The sequence below is a fragment of the Alexandromys fortis genome, unplaced genomic scaffold, assembly GCF_014885135.2.
Source record: "Alexandromys fortis isolate MF-2015 unplaced genomic scaffold, M_Fortis_MF-2015_v1.1 scaffold_2_1_26212458, whole genome shotgun sequence".
In the NCBI taxonomy this organism is placed as follows: Eukaryota; Metazoa; Chordata; class Mammalia; order Rodentia; family Cricetidae; genus Alexandromys; species Alexandromys fortis.
Window position 1 is genome coordinate 3,855,265 of NW_026067930.1, and position 22,391 is coordinate 3,877,655.

The window sequence follows — 22,391 nt, forward strand, 5'->3', positions numbered from 1 at the left end:
CAGGTGCCTGTTACAAAAAGTATATATTCAGCCTTACTCATTTATGTCTTTTTTTCCCTCCTTTCTGGAAACATGAAAATAAAACCATACTGTCACGGGGGCTGGTTGCTAAGCCATTTGGGGGTATTTACCATAGATTTGGTAGGGGCTTGGTGTATAGCTTAGATCTCCTGGAATACTACAGGGCAGCGTGGACTGGTGAGCTCGGTGTGGGTTTGTTTTTTTATTTGCTTGCTTGTTTGTTTTGTCTCAGCGTGGCTGGTGTTCTGAGTTCTGGTTTTAGCTGTGTTGATGGGCCGTGTAACGTCGAGGAGGTCACTCACCTCTTTGGAACCTTGGCTTTCTCATGGGCAGAGCCAGTACAGTAGTGACCCATGCACCACTGCCAGCCCAAGATACCATGATCCATAATCAGTTCTGCTAGGGTTCATCAGAGGGATGGGGCTGCTGCTGGGTGCGTGGATATGTCCGTAAATGACCAAGAGGGAACGCATGAGAGGAGCTGGCTCACGTGCCTGTGGAGGGCAGGAAGTCTTATAACAGGCTGGAGACTTCGGGAGCATGAATCAGTCTCAGGAGGAACCTGGGAGGACAAGTGCTATAAACTCCGGAGTCCAAAGAGCCTGGAGTTGTGGAACCAAGGATGGGAGAATATACAGGAAAGTTTCTCCAAGAAGCTTCTGAGCTCCCCAGGGTTCAGCTGCTCGGATGATGTTCACCCACCATTTCCTCCCAGTTCTCCAACCTGCAAGTCAGCTAGCTCCTCTGCAGCCAGTCCCATGCCTTGCCTGTTCTGGGGTCTGCTTTAATCTTTAAAATGCTCCTTCCTGTTACTACTTTAGATGGCTGGCTCTGCTGGTGTGGCCAGCGCGTCTGTTTTCAGCTGTCATTTCCCAGTGGTCATGACGATGATCATGCTGTAGCTGAATTCAAGAGAAGTATTATTTCAGCATGCGGAATTACATCCTGAATTGCCCACAGAGATTCCCCTAATGGAAAGATTGAGCACTGTAAATGGCGGCTGTGAAGATCTCGCCACAAGCTTACTTTTATTCATGACTCAGACCATTTTTGTCTGCCCTCCATCCTAATAGTAGCGCTAAACTCGGCCCCAGTAGGCTGCCTTCATCTGTTTGTGACTTTTTGATCTTGTCTTCCTAGTCATTGTCAGACAAATCTGTTCTGCATTCTGTGTGGAATTGCCTGTGCTGGCATCAACCCAGGTGGGATGCTCGAATGCCATTGTCTGTCCTTCCCCTGCTCCCACACTGGAGGGCGGTCCTTCTCAGTGCTCTGTGACATCTTTCCCAAGCTTGTCTCTTTCACTTCTGCAGCTGCCCTGTCCCCTCTCCAGCTTCGCTCTTGCACAAGCTTCTGCCCCAACCGGAGCTGGAAACGTCCTGCCCATGTATGATGCAGCTTGTCTTTTCTACCTTCCTCTGGATTACAGATCATAGCCCTCTAGCCTGTGATGAGCTTACCATGAGCTTTAAGATGATTGCTTTTTGAGGTTTCTGAGGCAAATTTCACATTTAAATGTATGTGTGTCTGTTTGTGTGTGTATCTAAAGTAGCTACGTTCCATAGATTTTCAGCTCCCAGCCATTGCAGATGTGTATTTCCCTTCTTCCCAGTACCTGTGTTCCTTGATGGTCCTCCATGCTCAGCCTCTCCCCTGGCTACAGGGTAGCACACAGTAGGCACAGATCTCAGGCTAGAGAAGTTTCTGGGTGTCATAAGGAAGAATTGCTTTTAGTTTGTGTACGCAGGGGGAGGCACTGTGGAAAGGGTGATGTGTGAGATGAGGCGTAGATTTGGGGATACCAGGGCAAGCAGTGATGGCTGTCACCAGAGTGAAAAGCTGGGGCCAGGATGGGGCATGGCAAACAATGTGTTTTGGTAGAATCTTCTAGTTCCTTTGCAGTGGCTAGTCTGATTGGCAGCTAGTCTCCAGTGCCTGGGAGAGCCGCTTTGCCTTTGGTCTGCCCTTTACTGTGTGTGCTATTCTCTGAGAACCCCACTGGAACTTCTGGGTCATCCATTCTCCATGAAAGCCCACTTTGCCCACATCTTCTCCTAGAAAAGCTTGCCTGCTGAGGGGATTTGTTGGCAATGTGAATGAATGCCCACCCAGGGATGAGTCTCCCACCTTTAATTAGACTAGGGAGTAGAGTCTGCCATGTTCCTTCCCGTTACTACATGGAAAAACAAAACAAACCCTGCCTCACAGAAGAGACCGTCATTTCACCTGGGACTTCTCTGTCTTCCTTCCTAGATGGGATCAGTGTCAGCGGCTTTCCCCTGTCCAGTCCTTTCCGCCAGGTCGTCCGGCCTCGAGTGGAGAGCAGACCCACAAACCCTTCTGAGGGCAGCAAGACGGGGGACCTTGGCCACCTCAAGGTTAGTCCATCGGAGGCCCAGGCTGCTGGGACTCTCCTGGTCACTGCCAAGCGCCCTCTCCAACTCAGCGTTTGGAGAACTTTTCTCAGGGAGATGGAGGTGTGTGGTTGAAAATGGTTTCTCGTGTTTCACGTCTTGTGGAATTTCTAGAAAGCAGTCCCGAGGCTGCTCATGTATCTTGTACTTTGGTGCTGCAAGCTCTTGTTTTGCTGTGACACAGAGATGGGGGAGGTGGGCATGCTAGTGAGGACAGCGAGAGGAGGAGACCATTTTCCCTTGTCCTTTTCCTTTTGAGAAATATGTTCACTGCCCAGTTCTCAGTTTGGATATCCACCACATAGCATTTTTCTTAATCATTCGGACACTCTTGCAGGTGCTGTTTTGTAAGTCCACAGTGACTGGCACTCTCTGTACGAGGCCAGGATGCTCAGGATATGAGGACCGACCAGTAGGTTGCAGAGCTTGCTGCTTGCAAGGAGGGTGTGAACAGGAGCCCAGGTGCCAGTTTAGACCCCGCCCAGGGGCCAAGTGCACAGTTGGGTGCTGCGGGGCTCTGAGCTATGTATGACTGGGGCACAGGCACAGAGTCACCATTTAAGTGAATGTGCTCAGGGCACACTGTGGGAATGCTGCGTGCTGTCCCCATGCCAAAATGTGGATGGGCATTGGCTGGTGGGGCTGCCAGAACTTGTCCTGAATGCCCAAGTGGGTGGGAAGAGCTGCACTGTGAGCTGTCCTGGCTAACCTCGGTGCAGGGTGGAAGGGAGTTTTTGCTCTGTGGAGTAGTGGGCCTCTCTGAAGAATGGGAAGGGCTATTGCCAACGGCTTGAGGCCTGTTGGTGGAGCATCTGAGCATCCCTGAAACAGGAATGATGTGATTTAATTGTGTGAAACCTGTAGGATTGTCAGTCTGTATTGTCATGGCTGATGGGGTCGCCAAGCACTTTCTTGGACCAGGCACGTCATGTTTCCCCAGGTTTCTCTGAAGGATCCAGGTGACTGACAGAAACTTTACATGCTCAGGACTGTTTACCTGCATGAGATGGGAGGATTCAGTGACTGAAAACAGATGCTGTGTTTGTTGGGTGGACGTCAGTGACAGTGTTTCTAGGGCCAAGGCTGCAGCTCAGTGGCAGAGTGCTTAGCCAGCATGCCTGAGGCCCTGAATGAATATCCCTAGCACACAAATTATGTAAGCCAGGCCTGTCTGCCTCTCGGAGTCCCATCTGAAAAGCGGGAACGGTAATGATCCCATTGTGGACTTGCTGGGAGGCAGGGGAAAGAGTAAGACTCCGGGACTTCATTTTTGTAGCTAAAGAAAAAGGAGATTAGGACAAACGAGTCTGGTGGCAGCTGCTAGGCCAGAAGCCACCCAGGAGGAAGCATGGCCGTGGACTTTGCCTTGCCTGGTTACCTGGCGTCTAGTCTTGGCTCAGCTCGGTGCTGGCTTTTATTGTCTCATCCTCCTTTTCTAACCATCATGGGGGCCAGCATGACCGGCATGACCAGTATGACCTTTTGAATCACATGTCATCTGCTGTGGTCCAGTATGACTGAAATGTGACAAGGGCTCTGCTGAGAGCCCCTCTGAGAGGGTGCCAGTTCGCGGTGCGGACTGAACACTGGAGACCCAGGTTGGACTGTGCCAGGTGCCACTACCGCTGCACATTGGTTTGCTTGTAGGAAGCATAGCTGGAGCAGACAGAGATGGGGCCTGGCAGAGCAGCCATAGGAGAGTCAGAGTCCCGGTGCACACAACAGTCCTTCCTGTGCTTTGCCTTCTGGTCCTTAAACAGCCTCCTTTTCACTTCATACTTGCATATGGCTGCTGCAAGAAATTCTGAAATCTTGACAAAGCCAAAGCTCACCAGGGGCAGTGAGCTTTTGGCCTCTTGCACATTGGCTTTGGAAGGTACGTGCCCTCCTTTGGGAAGCATCATGTCTCTCAAGACTGCGGCCGTCAGGCATAGCAGCCACAGACATATCCATGGGAGCATCGCAGGATAGCTAAGGACTGCCGCAGAACTCTGGGAACTTAGGGAAAATGGAAAATTAAACCCAAAGCAAGCAGAAAAGAAATAATAATAAAAAGCAGAAATCAATGAACTAAGAAACAAACAAAATCCCTAAAATAGGCAAAGTAACCAGAAGATTGTTCTTAGAGAAAGTCAGTAGAATTTATCGACTGCCAGCCAGATTGATTAAAGAGCAATTATGTAAATTGCCAGTATCAGGACCGAGACAGAGAGCTTCTGCACAGGCTTTGCTGAGATGAGGAGGATAAGGGAAGTGCATTACCAACAGCTTTATGCAGAGGCACGAGATGGGTAAGCAGGGCAGCTCTGTGTCCATCAAGGAAAGGAAGTTCTTGGTAAAACCTCCCCACAGAGGATACCCCTTAAGGGAGAAATGATAGGAAATCTGTGTAAACTACTGTAGGGAAACTATGAAAGGAGGAATAAGGTCCTCAGGATGGCTCAGGGCTAAAGATGCTTGCCGTGTACGCCTGCGTACCGGGGTTCGATGCCTGGCACCCACATGAAGGTGGAAGCTGAGAACTGACCTTCACGTGTACCCCGTGGCATGTGTGCTCTCCCAGCTGTCACAGTGATGATGATGAAAAGGAGAAGGAATAAGACAAACAGGTTCTGGAAACAAACACACACACACAAAGCAAATGTCTTAGTTAGGGTTCTATTGCTGTGCAGAGACACCGTGACCACAGCCAACTCTTATAAAGGAAAACATTTAATTGGGGCTGGCTTACAGGTCAGAGGTTTAGAGAAGAGCTTCTGCCATCTGGCCAGCTACTCTCATGCTTCATGGGGAGAGGTTTGACCTGGTCTCTTTGGAATCCCTGGGACATTCCAGCAGGACCACACAGAGATACTGGCTTTAACATAAGAACTAGATCTTTCCTAATGCTCTTACACGCTTTTACCCTTTATGGAAGAACCTGCAAAAGCATTCAGATTAAACAAATAGCAAATTTTCTTTTTTCTGTTCCTTTTCTTTTCCCTCCCTCCACACCCCCCCTTTTCCTTCTCCTCCTCCTCCTCCTTCTTTTTTTAAATGTGCCTCTGTTTGGCTGCTGTGGTGCATCTAGAGAAATCTGGGGACAACATGTTAAAGGGCTTTACATTTTTTAAAAGTTATTTACTATTGTATGTGTTATTGATGTGTGTATGTGTGTGAGTGTGCATGTGCCCTACATGTATGTGGTCAGAGGACAACATGCAGAGTTGCCTCTTCTCCTCTACAGTGGGTTCCAGGGATTGAATTCAGGTCTGGAGTGTCTGCAGCAAGTGTTGGGTCTTAATGTAGGCCTCTTTCTGCCAAGTGGAATGAAGGGCAGAGAGGGGATGTGGGAGAGGCAGTGGAGTAGTCTGTCCCTGAGCAGGAGGCATCAGAAGAGAACACTTCTGCAGCAAAGGCTGCTGGGCCAGGCTGCCGTGCCTGGGTGACAGGGACATTCAGATGGCCTGGAGGAGATAGTCATGTAGGCTGTGGTGGAGCTGCCATAGACACCTGTCCAGGTGCTCACTGGGTCCCTGGTGGTACTCACACACTTCCCAGCTGTGCCGTTCTCACCACTGACCTGGGAAGTGGGCAGGCTACTGTTGATCTCATCTTTCTGATGAAGACATGGTGGCCTGGGTACAATGGGGGACTGACCAGAATCAGTCCAGTAATTACATAGCAGAGGCAGGATAGCCCCAGACAGCCAGTGCCAACCTCAGGATCCAAGCCTTTCAGAATGCTACCAGCTCAGGGGAGACAGGATAAGCCTGCTGAGTCCAGAGAGCAGTGGGGCTGAGAGCCTCTCATGCCCACCAGGAGCCATACCCCTCCCAGGACCCCCTCTGCGAGAGGTAAAGGAAATGTCCAAGGTCAGGCCTCTAAGTAAAAGTTAAATTCTAGCCCAGGTGCTTCTGATTCCAAGGCTTATGCACAAGCTCTTTCTGCCACACCTCGATATCACTGCCTACACAGTTTCTGTGCTTCCGAATTTATTGTGGGGCACAGAACACCCTCTATTGGTTCAAGCTGTATTGATGGAATAGTCACATCTAAGCCTTTTGACCTACCCGACCTCAGTTTCCACCCTGAGGGAAGCAGATAATAAGGCTTCCTCCCAGCCCTGATGGGGAGGGAAGTGTCTGCTATTAGTCCTGGTAGATAAGAGAAGCTCACAAAATAGCAAATCCAATTCAGCTCCAAATTATTTCTAATCTGTCCCAGTGATAGTTACAGAGACAGGGAATTTTTCCCTGCAAAGTTTAAGCATAAAAGCTTCACAGGAATCCTTTAATCTGCTCAACAAATTTCAAAACTTAATAAGAAATTTAGGAGAGCTGGGAGAAGAGAGCCTGCTGCCTGTGGAATTCTAAGCAAATGCTAAGCGAGGCCAAAGGAACATTCCTCCAGGTCTAGGTAGTGCAAAGCTAAGGCATCTTGTGACCACAGCTGTTGTGTCAAACTTTCTGCAGTGTGTGTGTATTCATGCGCATGCACACATGTGTAGGAGTGTGTGCATTTGTGTATGTATGTGTTAGAATAAGGCATATATGTGGAGATCAGAGAACAGCCTTGGGTGTTGATATTATGGTGCCTATTTTACTTTTAATTATGTATATGTGTGCATGTCTGTTTATAGGTATGTGTGCATGAGTGCAGGTTTCCTTGGAGGCCACATGTGTTGGATCTTCTAGAACTGGAGTTAGAGGTGTCTGGGAAGTGAACTCAGGTCCTCTAGAAAAGCAATAAGGGCCTTACTTGCCACGCCACTTCTGTAGCACCCATCTCTGCCTTTTGTTTAAACAGGGTCTTTCATCGGCCTGAAACTTCACCACATAGGCCAGACTAATTAGCCCACAAGCTTCTAGGGTCCTGTGTGACTTCTCTTCTGTCTCTGCATCGCTAGAAATGTACAGGTGTACATCACCAGGACAGGCTTTGTTTGTGGGATCTGAACTTGGGTTCTCATGCTTGCAAGGCAGTACTTTCCCTAGTAAACCATCTCCTTAGATCCTCTTGCAGCGTTTTATCCAGTTCATGTGTCTGACAGCTAGAGAGCAGTCATCCAGTACATGCTCAGCTCTAAATGCTGGGAATCGAGCCAGGCACAGAGTCCAAGAATCACATGCTGGCCGGAGACAAACCCTGTATAAGTGCATACCAGATTGTGGTGTCTGCTGAGGACAGAGACAGATGTGACTTCTGTTTGCTGGTTTAGAGAGGTCCGCAGAGGTTCATTGCGGCCCTGATGAGGGAGGGACAGGTGTACACAGCCCCTTCAGACTCTGGTATGTCACTCAAGTCAGGTCATTGGCTAACAGAAGCTGCCAATGTTGGAAATATTCTTCTGCCAGTTATTTTTTACCTAGGTGATCGCAAGTTAATTAGAGATAGAGGGAAGACTTATCAATAGCTTCATTCTTCACTTTGCCAGGGACAAACACTGCAGTATACTCATAGTGAATGTGGAACCAGTGAGACAGAAAGGTGCTGAAGTGGCTCCTAGAGGCTCACTCCATCCTCCATGGGGCTGTCCGGCTCGTCACAGTAGTGTTAGCCTGCCCCACAACCACCCGGAGGGCTTGTCTAGCCAGCTTGCCTGGCACCCTCACCTTCTGACCTGCAGGTATAGGGGACTGGGACTGTGCATTTCAGGAACATTTCTGGGTGATGCTGATAAAGCAGGGACCTTATTTTGGGAACCATTGCCCCTCAAAGGGAAACATTGCTCCCCCTTTGAGTCTTTATTATCAGTAGGACTAGTCTTTAGCATTCTTAAGAGGACTTACAGACCTCCTCATGTACCTCATAGAGAGAGGCATGTGATAAAAACATGAGCTCATTTTGAGGTACTTCCATGACAGACTTATATATAGTACCTGTGTTCCCGCAAAGGAATGTTCATAACCACTTGTCATAAAATCTTGACGTAAGTGCATGATTAAAATTAAGTCTAGGCATGAAAAGGCTCATCTGGGGGCTGGTCGGGAAGCCTCTGCAGAGCGATATGGAATGCTGTCTGCTCAAGCCCAGGATGTGCCCACAGTGAAGATTAATGGCTGCACAGCATCTGAAGCCATCCAATCTTTGAATGCATGACCCTGTGCTGCAAAGGGCTGCACGGTTCATCTGCACGGCCTCCAGAGACACTGGGTGTCTTCTCAGAGCCACGCAGGACTTGTGGGACTATTAGCGTGATCTGGCTTCTGCTACCGCATTCAGCATGATTGATCTGCAGACAGCAGGGAAGAGCCAGACAGGAAAAGAAAACGTGTACTTTTATTGCATTCTTGCCAAACAAGAAAATTGAGTTAAGCCTGCCATTTGGAATGACTGACAGTAAGCAATATGTTTGCCTTAGGTAAGGACATTTAGGTGATACGAATAGTCCCTAAAAATGCAAAGCAGTTTAGAGACCATATCAAAACAAAGTAATCCTTACCCCTGTTCTGCAAGTATCTGCACTTCATACAAAAGGGCAACACAAGGAAGGAAAAACCTCATGTTTATGCTGTCAGACAGACCTACAATGACCGGTGCTTTTGGCCAGCTTTGTCACAATGAACAGATTCCTATACCACAACCAGAGTTCCCGTAGGGAGGCGGGTCCCATGGGACCTAAATGCAGAGAAGGGCTGGGCTTCCTTGGAAAGAGTAGGTGCATGCATGACTCCGTGTCTATGCATGTGCTTTCTGTGTGGTCTCCTGGAACTTGGTGGAGCTGCTGGCCATTTCCTTGTCTGTCATGCTGCAAACCCCAAGTTCCTCAAAGGTAGAAATGGTACTTTCTCCTTGTGCCCCGTGCTAGGAGAGAGTCTGGCCGTGCGTGCAGCCAGTATTGATTGTTACCACTAAAGGGCAGAGGATCCCCAATGAAGGAGGTGGGCAGGCGGAAGCAGAGGGTGCTGGGAAGGAAGGCCTGGTGAATGCCAGGGCCTAAGCCAACACGAGGGAAGGCATCTCTCAGACATGTTTGGAGCAATTCTGTGGTTACGTTCCAATACCATATGGGTAGGGTAGATGAGATGGCAGGTGAGGTTTCTGGACTGTGGTGCTGCCTGGAGGATGTGTGGAACTTGTTGACTGTATGACATTGTTATCCCTGTTCTACCCTAAATTTGTTAGTGCTGTCAGCCAAAGCTTGAATGGCCTGGGTTTTCTTTATTGTTTGCCAAGAAAGACAGGAAACAGACTTACGAGCTGTCCATGAAGGAAGTTTGATGATAAGAAACAAAGTAAATATAAGAATGGATAATGCATAAACTGGTTGGTTGTTATGGAAAAGGTCTTGGCTGACTTTAGGAGGAATTCTATAATGTAGAAAATAATTATTATACCTTTGTGAATCTTATATTCATGGTTTTCTGAGATTAACAAAAAAAGATCCAGGAACTGGTACTAGATTTTCTTAGCTACTTCTGGATGATCTTATGGGTTTTTCAACTTAACTTGCTTAATTTTATTTATTTGTATTTTATGTTTGATTGCTTGGCATGTATACCTGCATGCCAGAAGAGCGTGTTGGATCCTATTATAGTTGGTTGTGAGTCACCATGTGGTTGCTGGGAATTGAACTCAGGACTTCTGGAAGAGCAGCCAGTGCTCTTAATTGCTGAGTCATCTCTCCAGCCCCCTCAACCTAGCTTACTAATAAGAGGAATTAACTTTTTTCCCTTAGAATATCAAACCAATCTTACATTCCTGAGATAAGTCCTTGTCTGGTCGCCAGGCCTTGAACCACGAGGGAATCTGATAAGAGCTATGTGGGATTTGAGGGCTGTGATAGTAGGTTAGCCTGGGTCTGAATAAGAAAGAAGGATGGGGAGGGTACCAAGGCTGCACTTCAGCAGCGACCCTGGGAACTGTAATGAGGATCAGCACTGAGAATGTGAAGTGACAAGGATGGCTTCAAGGTGACTTGGGTACACACCATGAAGAGTGTAGGGGGAAAACAGGCAGTGGCCTATCCTGATCATGCTGTCTAGCTCTGTCTTTCCTGCCTGCCAGATGCCAGTCACACAGAGCCCAGCTGCGCTCCTGGACACAGACTGCTTACTGGTACATCTTATGCTAGCTCATTCCTCTCTGCATTGTTCTCTTTAGTTTTTAACAAGTTCACATAGTACATGCCTGATCTACACCCTCTACTTTTCCGTGGCCAATTAAGGAAAGTCTCCTGAGAGAGATTTCCTGCTGAAGTTCAAATTCATAATCCCCCGATTATCTCTATATCACGGTCCTTAAGCAACATTCACCCCGAGTTACTAAGCTTTGAATATATCTCTTAAAAACAGTGCTTTTACCGATGTCTCTGTCCTTTCTAGACAGTATTGTTTTGGGTTTCTAGACTTGTGAATCTAGAAATGAAGTGAAGATATTTCTTGTGCTTCGAAGCCCAGCTCATGCATTGTACAGTAAGAACTGCTTTTTGAAGTCTGTTGAGTTGCCGGGTAACTCATCCACATGCTTTGTTTGTTTGTTTTATTGTTGTTACTAATGATCTCTTAATTCCTGATAATGCTAAGAATCCTTTTATATTGAAATCACTTTTTATTTTTAATTGAAAGCCCAAAATTTTTTATTTGATTTCACTCTGTTGGTCTATGACGGCAGAATCCATGGTGTTTGTTCATGGAAGGGCCATTCTTTTTTTTTTTTTTTTTTGGTTTTTCGAGACAGGGTTTCTCTATGGTTTTGGAGCCTGTCCCGGAACTAGCTCTTGTAGACCAGGCTGGCCTCGAACTCAGAAAGATCCGCCTGCCTCTGCCTCCCGAGTGCTGGGATTAAAGGCATGCGCCACCACCGCCCGGCCTGGAAGGGCCATTCTTAAGCTGCTGGGTATTGTGAGAAACCCTGGGGATGGGGTTTCTCACGTTAATCGGTGCATTCATGCTTGTGATGTCAGTCGGTCTTCTTCCACATGGAAGTTTGAAAAACTTGCATTTAACTAATTGAATTTTCCTTACAAGATTGAAGCAAGCACTGAAGTTTTAAAGAATGGTATTGCTTTTTTGGAATCTTGAAGGATCAAATGAAGATGGTTATCTGTCCCTGCAAATGCATATGTTTGTAAGGGAGAAATAATTGCCATCTTGCTTTCTGATAGACATTGGGCACTCATTTTTATCTTCTAAGGTTTTTCTTTTTCTAAAAATATTTCCACTAATTATACAGTCTGTTTTGATCATATTTATCCCTTCTCCTCCATCTCTTTCCTCATCCTTACTTTCTTACCCCGACCCCAACATCTTGTTTCCCCCCTTTAACCCATTGACTTCAACTTGCACTGTCCTTGTATTCCTGAGCATGTGGCTATCCATTAGAGATTGGTTGACCCACTAGGGGTCATACTGTTAAAGAAAACTGGCTCCCCCTTTCCCAGAAGCTCTGAGGAGTGGGAGCACACAGCCTTCCCCCACCTCCAAGCTGGGGTGTTGACTCACTTGACCTAGTGCAGGCCCTGTGCAGGTGACCACAGCTGCTGTGAACTCATGAGCATGGGGGTCCTGTCTTGTCCAGAAGACAATGTTCTGTTCCTATCTTCCTGGACCATCCTCTCTTCTGTGATGGCCCCTGAGTCTTGGAGCGGGAGTGACGTAGATATCTCATCTGTGGCCTCGTAGTCAATTGACACATGTCCTCTGTATTTTCACTTATTGTGAGGGAATAATAATTATTAGTAGTAATCATAATTAATACAATAAATTAGTAGTTAATAATAAGAGACAAAATACTTTTGACAATAGAATTGGCTGTTTCACCAACATTGGGGCCAATATGGATTCCTTTAGTGGGGTAGCAAGGCTTTAAGCCCAGTGGGGTCTCCTTTCACAACAGAATATCCTTGTTGGTCCTTCACCCGTCGCAAATGGCTTTAAAATCCACGGTCAGTCTAATGCCATGTTAGTTCTAGAAAATATTTCGTTATTTCTGCTTCTCAAAGGTGTCCTTCTGTGAATTAGAATGCTTTGCTCTTCTTCTGGGGATGTTGAATTACCCAGAAGGACATCCCCAACCTTTATTGCCTAACTTGAAAGCTTTTTAAAATTCTGAGCCCAAGCTGCTCCCCAGCTTTTAGCATCATCACAGATGCATGGATTTTGTTGATCCAATGTTTTGATCCATTTACAGTTGCTTTTGTCATTGCTCAGATTGTCACAGTTTGACCAGAGGAAGCTTTGTTGAGCTGTTTCCTATGTCCTTTGGCATGGTTGCTAATCTCCGAAGGCTTGGTTCTTTGACAAGAAAAGTTCAGCTCTTCTCATCTTATAGCAACCTGTAATGTCAGCTGTGCTTGGCAGGAGTGGGGTGGGGGGACTGAAGCTGGGAGCAGGTACACAGTGTGACAGTTGGTACAGTCAGTCCAGCCGGTAGGTGGCATCCTTGTGTGGAAGACTTGGGCTCATCTCATGCCAGCCTTTCACATGTGCCTTCTTTTCTCTGCCATAGTCTGACCTGGTCATCATGAGTCGAGGGTGCCAACCCTTCCTTTTGTCACCAAGCTCTGCTACGGGCACTATTGTATCTGCGCCCCATTCCTGGGGTTCTGCACAGCGCTGGGTACTGTCGTGTTCCTCAGCACCATGCTACCATCCCATCCTGTTTCCCATTCTTCCCACTGGATAAACTCAAAGGTGTAATATTGACTCAGTGAGTGGGAGTCGTTGTGTACGAACGTCTCCAGCTCTGGTGTGACTCAGTAGAGGTATGACTGTGCTTTTAAATTTAATACCAAGACCTGCCATCTGACAAAGCATATAAATGACAGCGAGATAAAATATTTGAAATTGGAACTGCTCTGGGGAGGCAGAAATTGCGTGGCAGTGTGCACAGTGGATTTTGTAGAATGTGAACGAGGAAGCATTATTTTCTGGAAAAGTTTAAAATAAAATTTTAAAACATCAGCTAAGTTTTTTGGTTTTTGTTTTTTTAAAGTGAGATACTCCTGGAAAATTCCTGAACTTTCTCTTTTCTTTCTTAAATAACAAAATAAACAATGTTCACCAAGACAGACAAGAAGATTAGCAGTTCTTAACAAGGTAAGGAAAATAGGAACTTCTTCTCAAGAAGCTTAGTTTGTGATGGTCTAGAGAGTTCCAGTCACCTGCCACCTCCCTCTATGATAACACTAGACAAAAGGCCCGGTCTACCCCATGGTACAATTACGCTATGATCTCCAGATATCTGTTTCTCAGCCTATACCAGGCAAGAGGCTGAGGGCTGGCCTGCAACTTCAGGCTCACTCAGCCCAACTAGTGCTTTGAGACTATCAGCTGCCAGCATTAGCATTTCTGCAAGCCAACTGGAGAAACAGACTAGAAGGTCCCATTGCAGATCCCCGAATCGGGCTCTGCATTTGAACAGGACTAGAACATTCAAGTCTGAGATGTACGCTTTGCTCTGTGCTTTGACTCCTCGTTCCGTGCTGGCATCCCTGCCAGAAAGCCCTGCTCTCAACCCCTTGCTGCAGTATTCTGTCTGCTGTGCTGGCATCATCTGTCCCCTCTGTCCTTCTCACTGTCACAGTCTCCCTTTGGAGCACAGTGTCTGGCATGCTGAATGTGCTCAGCAAATGTTTGCTGAAGAGAGCGATGTTCTTGGTCTTAGGGCAGTACCTGGGATTGCATGGGAAGAGAAAGCGCAGAGACATGCACTTGTCAGAGATACCATTAGGACCCTGCACTCAGATGCCCAAAAGCAGCATGCACGCTGGGTTCCTGGAGCCCGGTGGCTTGAGTGAAGCCATGACTGACCCCCAAGCCACTGACCTTTTTCCTCACCCTGCTGCACAGGTCTCTAGGGGAACAGGTGCCCTCTGACTTGCTGAGCACTGGGCGTGGACGTAGTAGCAGGTGACAGCCAGCTCATCACAGGTGTCCTTTTATCTTTCAGAAAAGGCCCCTCTGAGCCCTGAAGGCCACCTGCTCTGCCCTGTCAGTAGCCTGTGCAGGCTCTCCCCACCCCCATCAGAGCTTGGTCCTTTCTCTGTGTCCTCTGTTTGTGGTTCTTTTTCCCCCCTTTCCTGTTCTCTTGAACAATAACAGTACTTTAAAAAGCAACCCAAAACTCATTAAATGAATACCCTAAGGGTTGGGTTGTGGCCTGAATGTCAATACATATCTGGTAAGGAGAGGAAATTAAAACCCACATCAGTGGAGCTCATCTGGATCACCTCAGCAGCGAGGCAGAAGAGTCCCAGTAGTGAGACTGTGTTCGGAGTAAATAGCAAAAAGCCCCGTGGGCTCTAACCAAAGGTCTGTCCTGTATTCCTGCTTCATCTGGAAAGTTACTGTCCTTCTGGGGCCTCAGGCCACTCATCGCTCCTGGTTGTGTGTGGCAGGCAAGGCCCTAGACTGTTTCGCTTATAGGTCTTATGCAGGGATGAGAGAGAAATAATGGAGATGCATTGGGTTTCAATTGCAGCTGCTTTGCGTTCATGTCAAGGTCCCTTAGGATGATCTCTCTAAAGCATACCCCTCGTGACGTCCCCAGACCCATCCCAAGTCAGTCCCAAGTCTGTCTGTCTGTCTGTCTGTCTCTCTCTCTCTCTCTGTCTCTCTCTCATTCCTCCCTTGGATTGCATCTCTTCTTCCTCCTGGTCTTCTCTGCCTTTATTGACCTCTGCCCCCAGTTCTCTGGATCCAGTCTTTCACTTTTCACCAGCCCCGAGTCAGTTCATTCCTGCGTGCTATCCCCATTCCCGGCATTGCTCTGACAGTAGGTCACCTCTGGGGCCAGGCTGTGTTCTGGATTTTTAAATTGAGACTTGCTAGAACCTGTGCCTCAGCTCTAAGTGAGGAATTTGCATTGATTCCCCTGGGGAATAACCAGCACCTCTGTTAGAACGGCACTTGGAGCACACGTCCACATCTGAAATGTTATGATTCATGAATTACGGGTTTAAGAGGGCACTGAGAAAACTGGTAAGCCCCTCAGCATTGGAGGCGCACGTGGAGAGGCACTTGCTGCGCCCCTCCCTACGGGAACATATGCGCACCTCTGGCATGTTCTTGTAGTCCTTTCTCGGGAGTCTGGGGGTAAATAGCCAGGGAATAGTAGACACTGGTTATTATCAGTTAATGTCTTAGTTCCTCTTTGCTGCTGTAACAAGATACCCAAGGGTGAGTACTTTAGAAAGAAAAAGGTTATTTATTTCACAGTCCTTGAGGCTGATCAGCCAGTGTTGGGCATCTCTGGATCTTCATGGAGGATGGAAGCTTGTGTTGAAGACCACATGGAGAGAAAGGAAGCCAGGGAGATTCATGGGTTAGGCTCACTGTATTATTATTATTATTATTATTATTATTATTATTATTATTATTATTATTATTATTAATTTCTACTCCTACTATTGTTATCTGCTATTGTGAACTAACTCTGGTCCCATTAGGACCACACTGATCTCTCTTAGGTCATGCTGTTGTAGCTGAGTTACTTCCCACCAGGTTCCACCAGGTTCCTCTGCTTCTCTATATATCTGTATTGGGTACTCCACACCTCTACCACATGGTAGGGGGAGTCTTGTGGGGGACACTCAGACCACATCCAAAACCATAATAATTAGGTTCGTATCAGCCACCGCTGTGACAAGCATTGCATTTGACACATACCAAGTTTTGGTGCTTAGAGCAAAACTACTTGGGGTTAAGTCTCGCAGGAGCTGTAAGCAGCAACTGTAGAGTGAGGCAGGGGGTGAGACGGGTCAGGGGCCAGCAGTGTTGCTTCTGTTTGGTCTTCGCCTCATTCCCTTGTAAGGTGGGACGAGGACTCTGACCATGGTGGGTTCCTTCAGACTCCACTTTTGCGCACACCCACATGGTAACCCCTTGGATCAAGGTCCCTTTGTGGTCTTCATCTTTATCTTCACAGCTCATCCATGCAAGGGTTTGTGCTTCAGAACTCACTAGAGAATGTGGAGATGCTCAAGGCAGAGACAAGATGTGCAGACTGGGCCTCTGCCCTGGGGAACTGTGGGTATCCAGGACTGGCGGGTGTGGGATGTGACTGGGGTAGCTCGGGGAGGGGCAAGAGGTGTGGGGCAGAATCCGGAACTGGATGGTCCATACTGAGAGCTGTACCTTGTAATAAAGTCCAGAAAAATGTAAAAGAGAAAATTGGGGCTGTGGAGATGACCTAGTTGGTAAAGTTCATTGCACAAAATTTTGAGGACCTGGGTTCAGATGGCTCTTACCCATGTGAAAGCCAGGCCAGTGGTATGTGCTAACAGCAGGAGCTCTCCTCATGGCCTGGAAACAAGAGACAAGGGGACCAGCCGAGAGGCCACTCCCGATGACTCCCAGGCTTCTGCTTTGACCCCACCTCCTGAAGGTTCTGCTTCATTCCATGAACACCATTCTGGAGTCCAAGCCTCAGCCCTTCATATGCCACCTCTCTCCAAATAGTCCCCTGAGGAATCCTTATTCTAGGCGTGATGTTCTTTGCATGGCCTCTGAGGAGGCTCCTATTTCCTTGGCTTCTCCTGGATCTTCAGGGAGCGACTTGAGGTGATGAAGAGGGTGGTTGGTGGTTGTGGGGGGTGGGGTCCCAGGATCCTTATTGTGAGAGCCCAGATGTTGGCATTCTGTTCAAGGGAGGTGGCATGGGAGGGAGGCAGGGTCTTCTGTCGCCTCATGGATCCTCCTGATGTTGGTGCTGGCTGATGGTGAAGCTGTACTTCAGAGGTCCCCAGGGGACCCCAGTGAAGAATGGGCTTCTTTTCCTGCCTTCAGAAGTGTCACCCAGACAGAGTCTGTGCCTCCGTGCTGCAGCTTTTTAATGTGGCGTTGTGCAGAAACAAATTCCAATGAACACCACTGATAACTACTGTTGCTCCAGCTAGGATAAGAATAAGGCAGCCTCAGTCCTCCATGTGGGCTTCTGTTTTCATTAGCTTTTAACACAGTCTCATTGATTCGCTTGAGTCCCCAAACAAGAGGACATTTTAAACTGCTGGTGTTAATTTTTAGTAGTGTTATAAAAGTAATTATTCGGACGTCTTGATGATTGCACCGTCAGACAAATGTTTTAGCTTGTGAATTCTCAATCCTTTTGTCAGGAGCTGATAACTTTAAGATTGTTTTCCTCTTACAAGCTTTAATTAAAAAACAACAGGGTAAAAGAATTGGATTTTTAATGAACTATTCAGTCAAAAAGAAAGGAATTATCATTTATATTAGAAAAAATATTCCTTATAATAAGGCATGGTAAATGCAAGTCCTATAGTTATTTAATGGCTTTTGGAAAAGTTTTATCTCTTCTCCCCCCCCCCCCCCCATTTTTGAGAAAGGACTTATTTTTTAGACGAAGCTGGCCTGACAATCACTGTGTAGTTCAGGCCTCTCTTGGGCTGTGATCCCCCTGCCTCAGCCTAGATCTGAGCCACCATGCCTAGCTTTAGGGTTTTGCTTTTTAAAATTTTTGATTGCATGCATGTGATGCATGCATGTGCCTGTATGTGTGTGTGCACACACATGTGCAAGCCATGGTGTGAGTGTGGAAATCAGAGGACAACTTGCGGGAGTCAGTTCTCTCGTTTCATGTAGGTCTCAGGTGTTGAACTCAGGTCATCAGGCTTGGTGACAACCCCCTTTCCCTCTGAGCTATCTTGCTGGTCCTGGGGTTTTCTTTCTAATGGGACGAATGTGGGCTTTTGACCATGGGCACATTGTGTGATGATTACCTAGGGTCACTGACATATTCATCTATTTATCATATCTTTATCAATTTTTTTGTGATGAGGTCATGAAAATTGTCTAGCTATTTTGAAATACACAATACATCTGCTATTAACTGCAGTTGCCATGCTGTGTGGCCAAGCACCAGGACTTCCCCCTTTATGAATTTGTACTTGTTGACCAGCATTAATTCTTTCTTCTCTAGTCCTCCCTCCCAGCTCCCAGAAACCACTCTTCTGTCGTCTTCTGTTAGTTCATCTCTTTCAGATCCTGTATACAAATGAGGCTGTGCAGCATCACAAATGATAAGGTTCCCTTCTTATGGCAGTATGCTATTCCAGGGTGTATATAGCCTGCATTTTGAAAATTGCTTCTGGTTTGACACTTAGTGATGGTCCCTAAGGTTGTTCCTGTGCCTTGGCTACTGGAAATAATGCTACTGGGAGCATGGGAGACTACTCATCTGGGTTGCTGTGAGTGGGATTGCTGCCCCGGAGTGGGATTGCTGGATCATTGTGTGGTTAAAGGTATTGTTTGAGGCATTCCTATACTCTTTGCAAAGTGGCTGTGCTAATTTAAAATACGGTGATGATCCTGAGTGAGGTAAGCCAGACCCAAAAAGAAGAACATGGGATGTACTCACTCATATTTGGTTTCTAGCCATAAATAAAGGACATTGAGCCTATAATTCGGGTTCTTAGAGAAGCTAAATAAGAAGGAGAACCCAAAGAAAATCATATAGGCTTCCTTCTGAATATTAACCTTCATCAGGCGATGAAAGGAGACAGAGACAGAGACCCACAATGGAGCACCGGACTGAAATCTCAAGGTCCAAATCAGGAGCAGAAGGAGAGAGAGCACAAGCAAGGAACTCAGGACCGCGAGGGGTGCACCCATACACTGAGACAAGGGGGATGTCCTATCGGGAACTCACCAAGGCCAGCTGGCCTGGATCTGAAAAGCCTGGGTTAAAACCGGTCTCGCTGAACTTAGTGGACAATGAGGACTACTGAGACCTCAAGAACAATGGCAATGGGTTTTTGATCCTACTGCACGTATTGGCTTTGTGGGAGCCTAGGCAGTTTGGATGCTCACCTTACTAGACCTGGATGGAGGTGGGTGGTCCTTGGACTTCCCATAGGGCAGGGAACCCTGATTGCTCTTTGGGCTGACGAGGGAGGGGGACTTGATTGGGGGAGGAGGAGGGAAAGGGGAGGCGGCGGTGGGGAAGAGACAGAAATCTTTAATAAATAAATAAATAAATTAAAAAAAATACGGTGATGGTTCCTTTACATCTGCATCTTCACCTATGTGTGTTGTTGGTAGCCAGTCCTACAGGTATGATTGGTATCTCATTTCTGTGATGTTGAGTGATTCTGAGCCCCTCTTCAGATGTCTGGCAACCATCCATGTTTCTATAGAGAAAAGCCTGTGCCAACCTGTGTCTCTTTAATTGCATTGTTTGTTTTCTTTCCTCTTACTGAGTTCCTTATGTGTCTGGGGTGTTAGCCACTCACCTGGTGTCTGGCCTGCTCGCTGGTCCCTCCCATCCGAGTCCCTCCCATTCTGCAACCCATCTCTTCACTTGATTTTGTTGCTGGCAGGACCTCTCCGATTGGATGTGGTCCCCTCTCCCCTCTGCTCTGGTTCCCTGTGCTTTTGGGCTTGTGTCTGATAAATCACTGTCTGGACTGATGTCTTGGAGCTTATTTTTTTTCTAGAAACATCATACTTTTTGGGTCTTAAGTTTAAGTCTTCAATCCATTTTGAGCTGATTTATGTATATGATGAAGCAGAGGGGTCTGCTTTCATCTTTCTGCCTGCCAACACCCAGATTTCCCAGCACTGCTTAAGAATTATAAATATTACATATATATTATATGCAACACACATATATGTTATATAACACACACATATATCTACATGGACATGCTCATGTCAGAGAGTCACTGTGACATGAGAGGACAATTTACAGGAGTGATTTCCCTTTCCACCATGTGAGTCCCTGGGGTCAAACTCAGGGTGTCAGCCTTGCTGGCAGGCAGCTTTACCCAGTGAGACTTCTCACTAGCCTGCCCCGGCATTATTACCGAAGAGACTGATCTTATAGTGTCTTGCCTGCCTGCCTGCCTGCTACCTTAATGGTGATGGACTCTAACCACCTAGACCATGAATCCCAAGTTCAGCATTTTCTTTTGTTAGTTGCCTTTGTCATGGCAGTAGAAAATTAAGCAAGGCATTCATTACCTTTGTGTTTTCTGTGCATGTGTTTCACTTTATAATACAAGTAGCATGTAGATGTGATTAAAGCCAAAAGAACAAACAACTCAGTCATCAAATTGGAAAAGAAACTAAACAGAGAGTTCTCAAAGGAAGTGCAAGTGGGCAAAAAGTGCATTAAAAAAATTAAACTTCTTCAGATGTCAAAATACAAATCAAAACTACACTGAGATTCTGTCTCAGTCCCTCAGAGTGGCTGCCATCAAGAAAACAAACGGCAATCAATGCTGGAGGACATGTGTGCAGTTTATTAATTACACATGGAAATGGAGATCAATATGGAGGTTCCTCAAAAAACAAACAAACAAACAAAAAAAAAAACACCAAAACCCTAGAACTTCCATATGGCCCAGCTAAGCCACTCCTGGGTTTATAGGGAAAGGAACTGAAATCAGCAAACCACACAGACACCATTCCCGTGTAGCCAAAGCATGGAGCAGCCTGGTCATCAGCCCACAGTGAATGGATTAGGAAACATGATAGAAATGTGTATGTAGATGGGGTTTTCTTCTGCTTTGAGGAATTTTGTCATTTGAGAACAGTGGATGAAAGTGGCGGTCATCATATTATGTGAAATAAGCCAGACTCTGAAAGATAACACCATGTTTTCTCTCACATGTGGTAGCTATATATTTTTTTAAAAAAATATTTATTTATTTATTATGTATACAATATTCTGTCTGTGTATATGCCTGCAGGCCAGAAGAGGGCGCCAGACACCATTACAGATGGCTGTGAGACACCATGTGGTTGCTGGGACTTGAACTCAGAACCTTTGGAAGAGCAGGCAATGCTCTTAACCTCTGAGCCATCTCTCCAGCCCGATATATATATATGTTTTTTTTTTAAAAATGACATGAGAGTAGAAGAGAGACAGGATAGGCAGATGAATAAATAAGTGAAAAAGTCTTCTTTGAGTCATGCCATTGAGCTTTTGACAGTGATGGCATCCGCTCTGTAGATCACTTTCCATAAGGCCGTTCGTTCCACAACTCTGCCAGGCCAGGAGTGAGGGACGTCTGTTTCTCTGTCTAGTGTCTTAAAGTTCTCACTGTAGAGATCTTTCACCTCCTTGGTTAGGTTTATCCCTGGGCATATTGTTTTTAAAAGCTATTGTATCTCTGGAATATATGTATCTCAGCTTCTAATTTTTCTCTTTTAATCTGTATATTTTTGTGGAAGCACATATGTAGGTCATGGGACTAGAAAGGAGTCCATGAGAGGTAAAGTGAACCGATTTGAAGGAGCTGAGCAGGCAGGGCAATAGGATAAGTGTGACCTGCCAATGAGGAGGTGCAAAGTTGGGGGTGTGGCAGGGGAGAGGGAGGGTCCATAATCAACCCAAACAAAAGTATGTATGTGAAGACTGTATTTCAGACAAGGAAAATATTTTAAAAAGAGGTAGCTAATTTCAATGATTTATAAATATAAGCATGCTTCTCAAATGAACACCCCCCCCCCTTTGCCAGGCAGGAGCCAGCACCTGCTTTGGATCCTTCCCTCATATGGTCTCTCTGCCTTTGAAGAACTGTTCAGTCCTGAAGATAGAAACAGAGCTGCATCCCTTACACTAGCATGTTTGAGAGGGGGCATCTCCTGCAGTCTCCCAGAGCTATTCACCTTGCAGTGCCCACCTTGTTGGGTTCTTCCCATGCCACGCTGCTTTCTTGTAAGAGGTTCTCCAATGGGTGAGCCTGACCTTACACAGGGGGTTCAGTGTCTGGCCACCAGAAGCTTGTCCATTCTCTAGCTGGGTTTTTCTTTGGGGACATTCTCAGTCCACCCTCCTACTCTTGGAGCTACTTTGTACCATGAGAGGTATCAGGTAGAACTCTGTATTTGGTCTTTAATACTGTCCCTTTCTCTCCCATTCCTTTGGTTATGTTATTGGGTGCATGGCCTCTGCGTTCCTCCCTGTCTCTGTCTGCTCATCATTCTGTCTATTCACCTGTCCATCTCTCTGTCTGTCCTCTCGCTCCATCCCCTTCTCCTTCAGGAAGTTATCCAGGATCTGGGGAAG

The 22,391-nt window shown here is 46.7% G+C and overlaps 1 protein-coding gene across 1 annotated transcript in view; it reads left to right on the plus strand.

The window, feature by feature from the left end:
- Trappc9 (trafficking protein particle complex subunit 9) overlaps positions 1–22,391 on the plus strand; it is a 430,884-nt gene that overhangs the window by 132,304 nt on the left and 276,189 nt on the right. Inside the window, exon 17 of the mRNA XM_050145170.1 lies at positions 2,275–2,399. Coding sequence (XP_050001127.1) covers positions 2,275–2,399 — 125 coding nt within the window. The remainder of the gene's footprint in view (positions 1–2,274; positions 2,400–22,391) is intronic.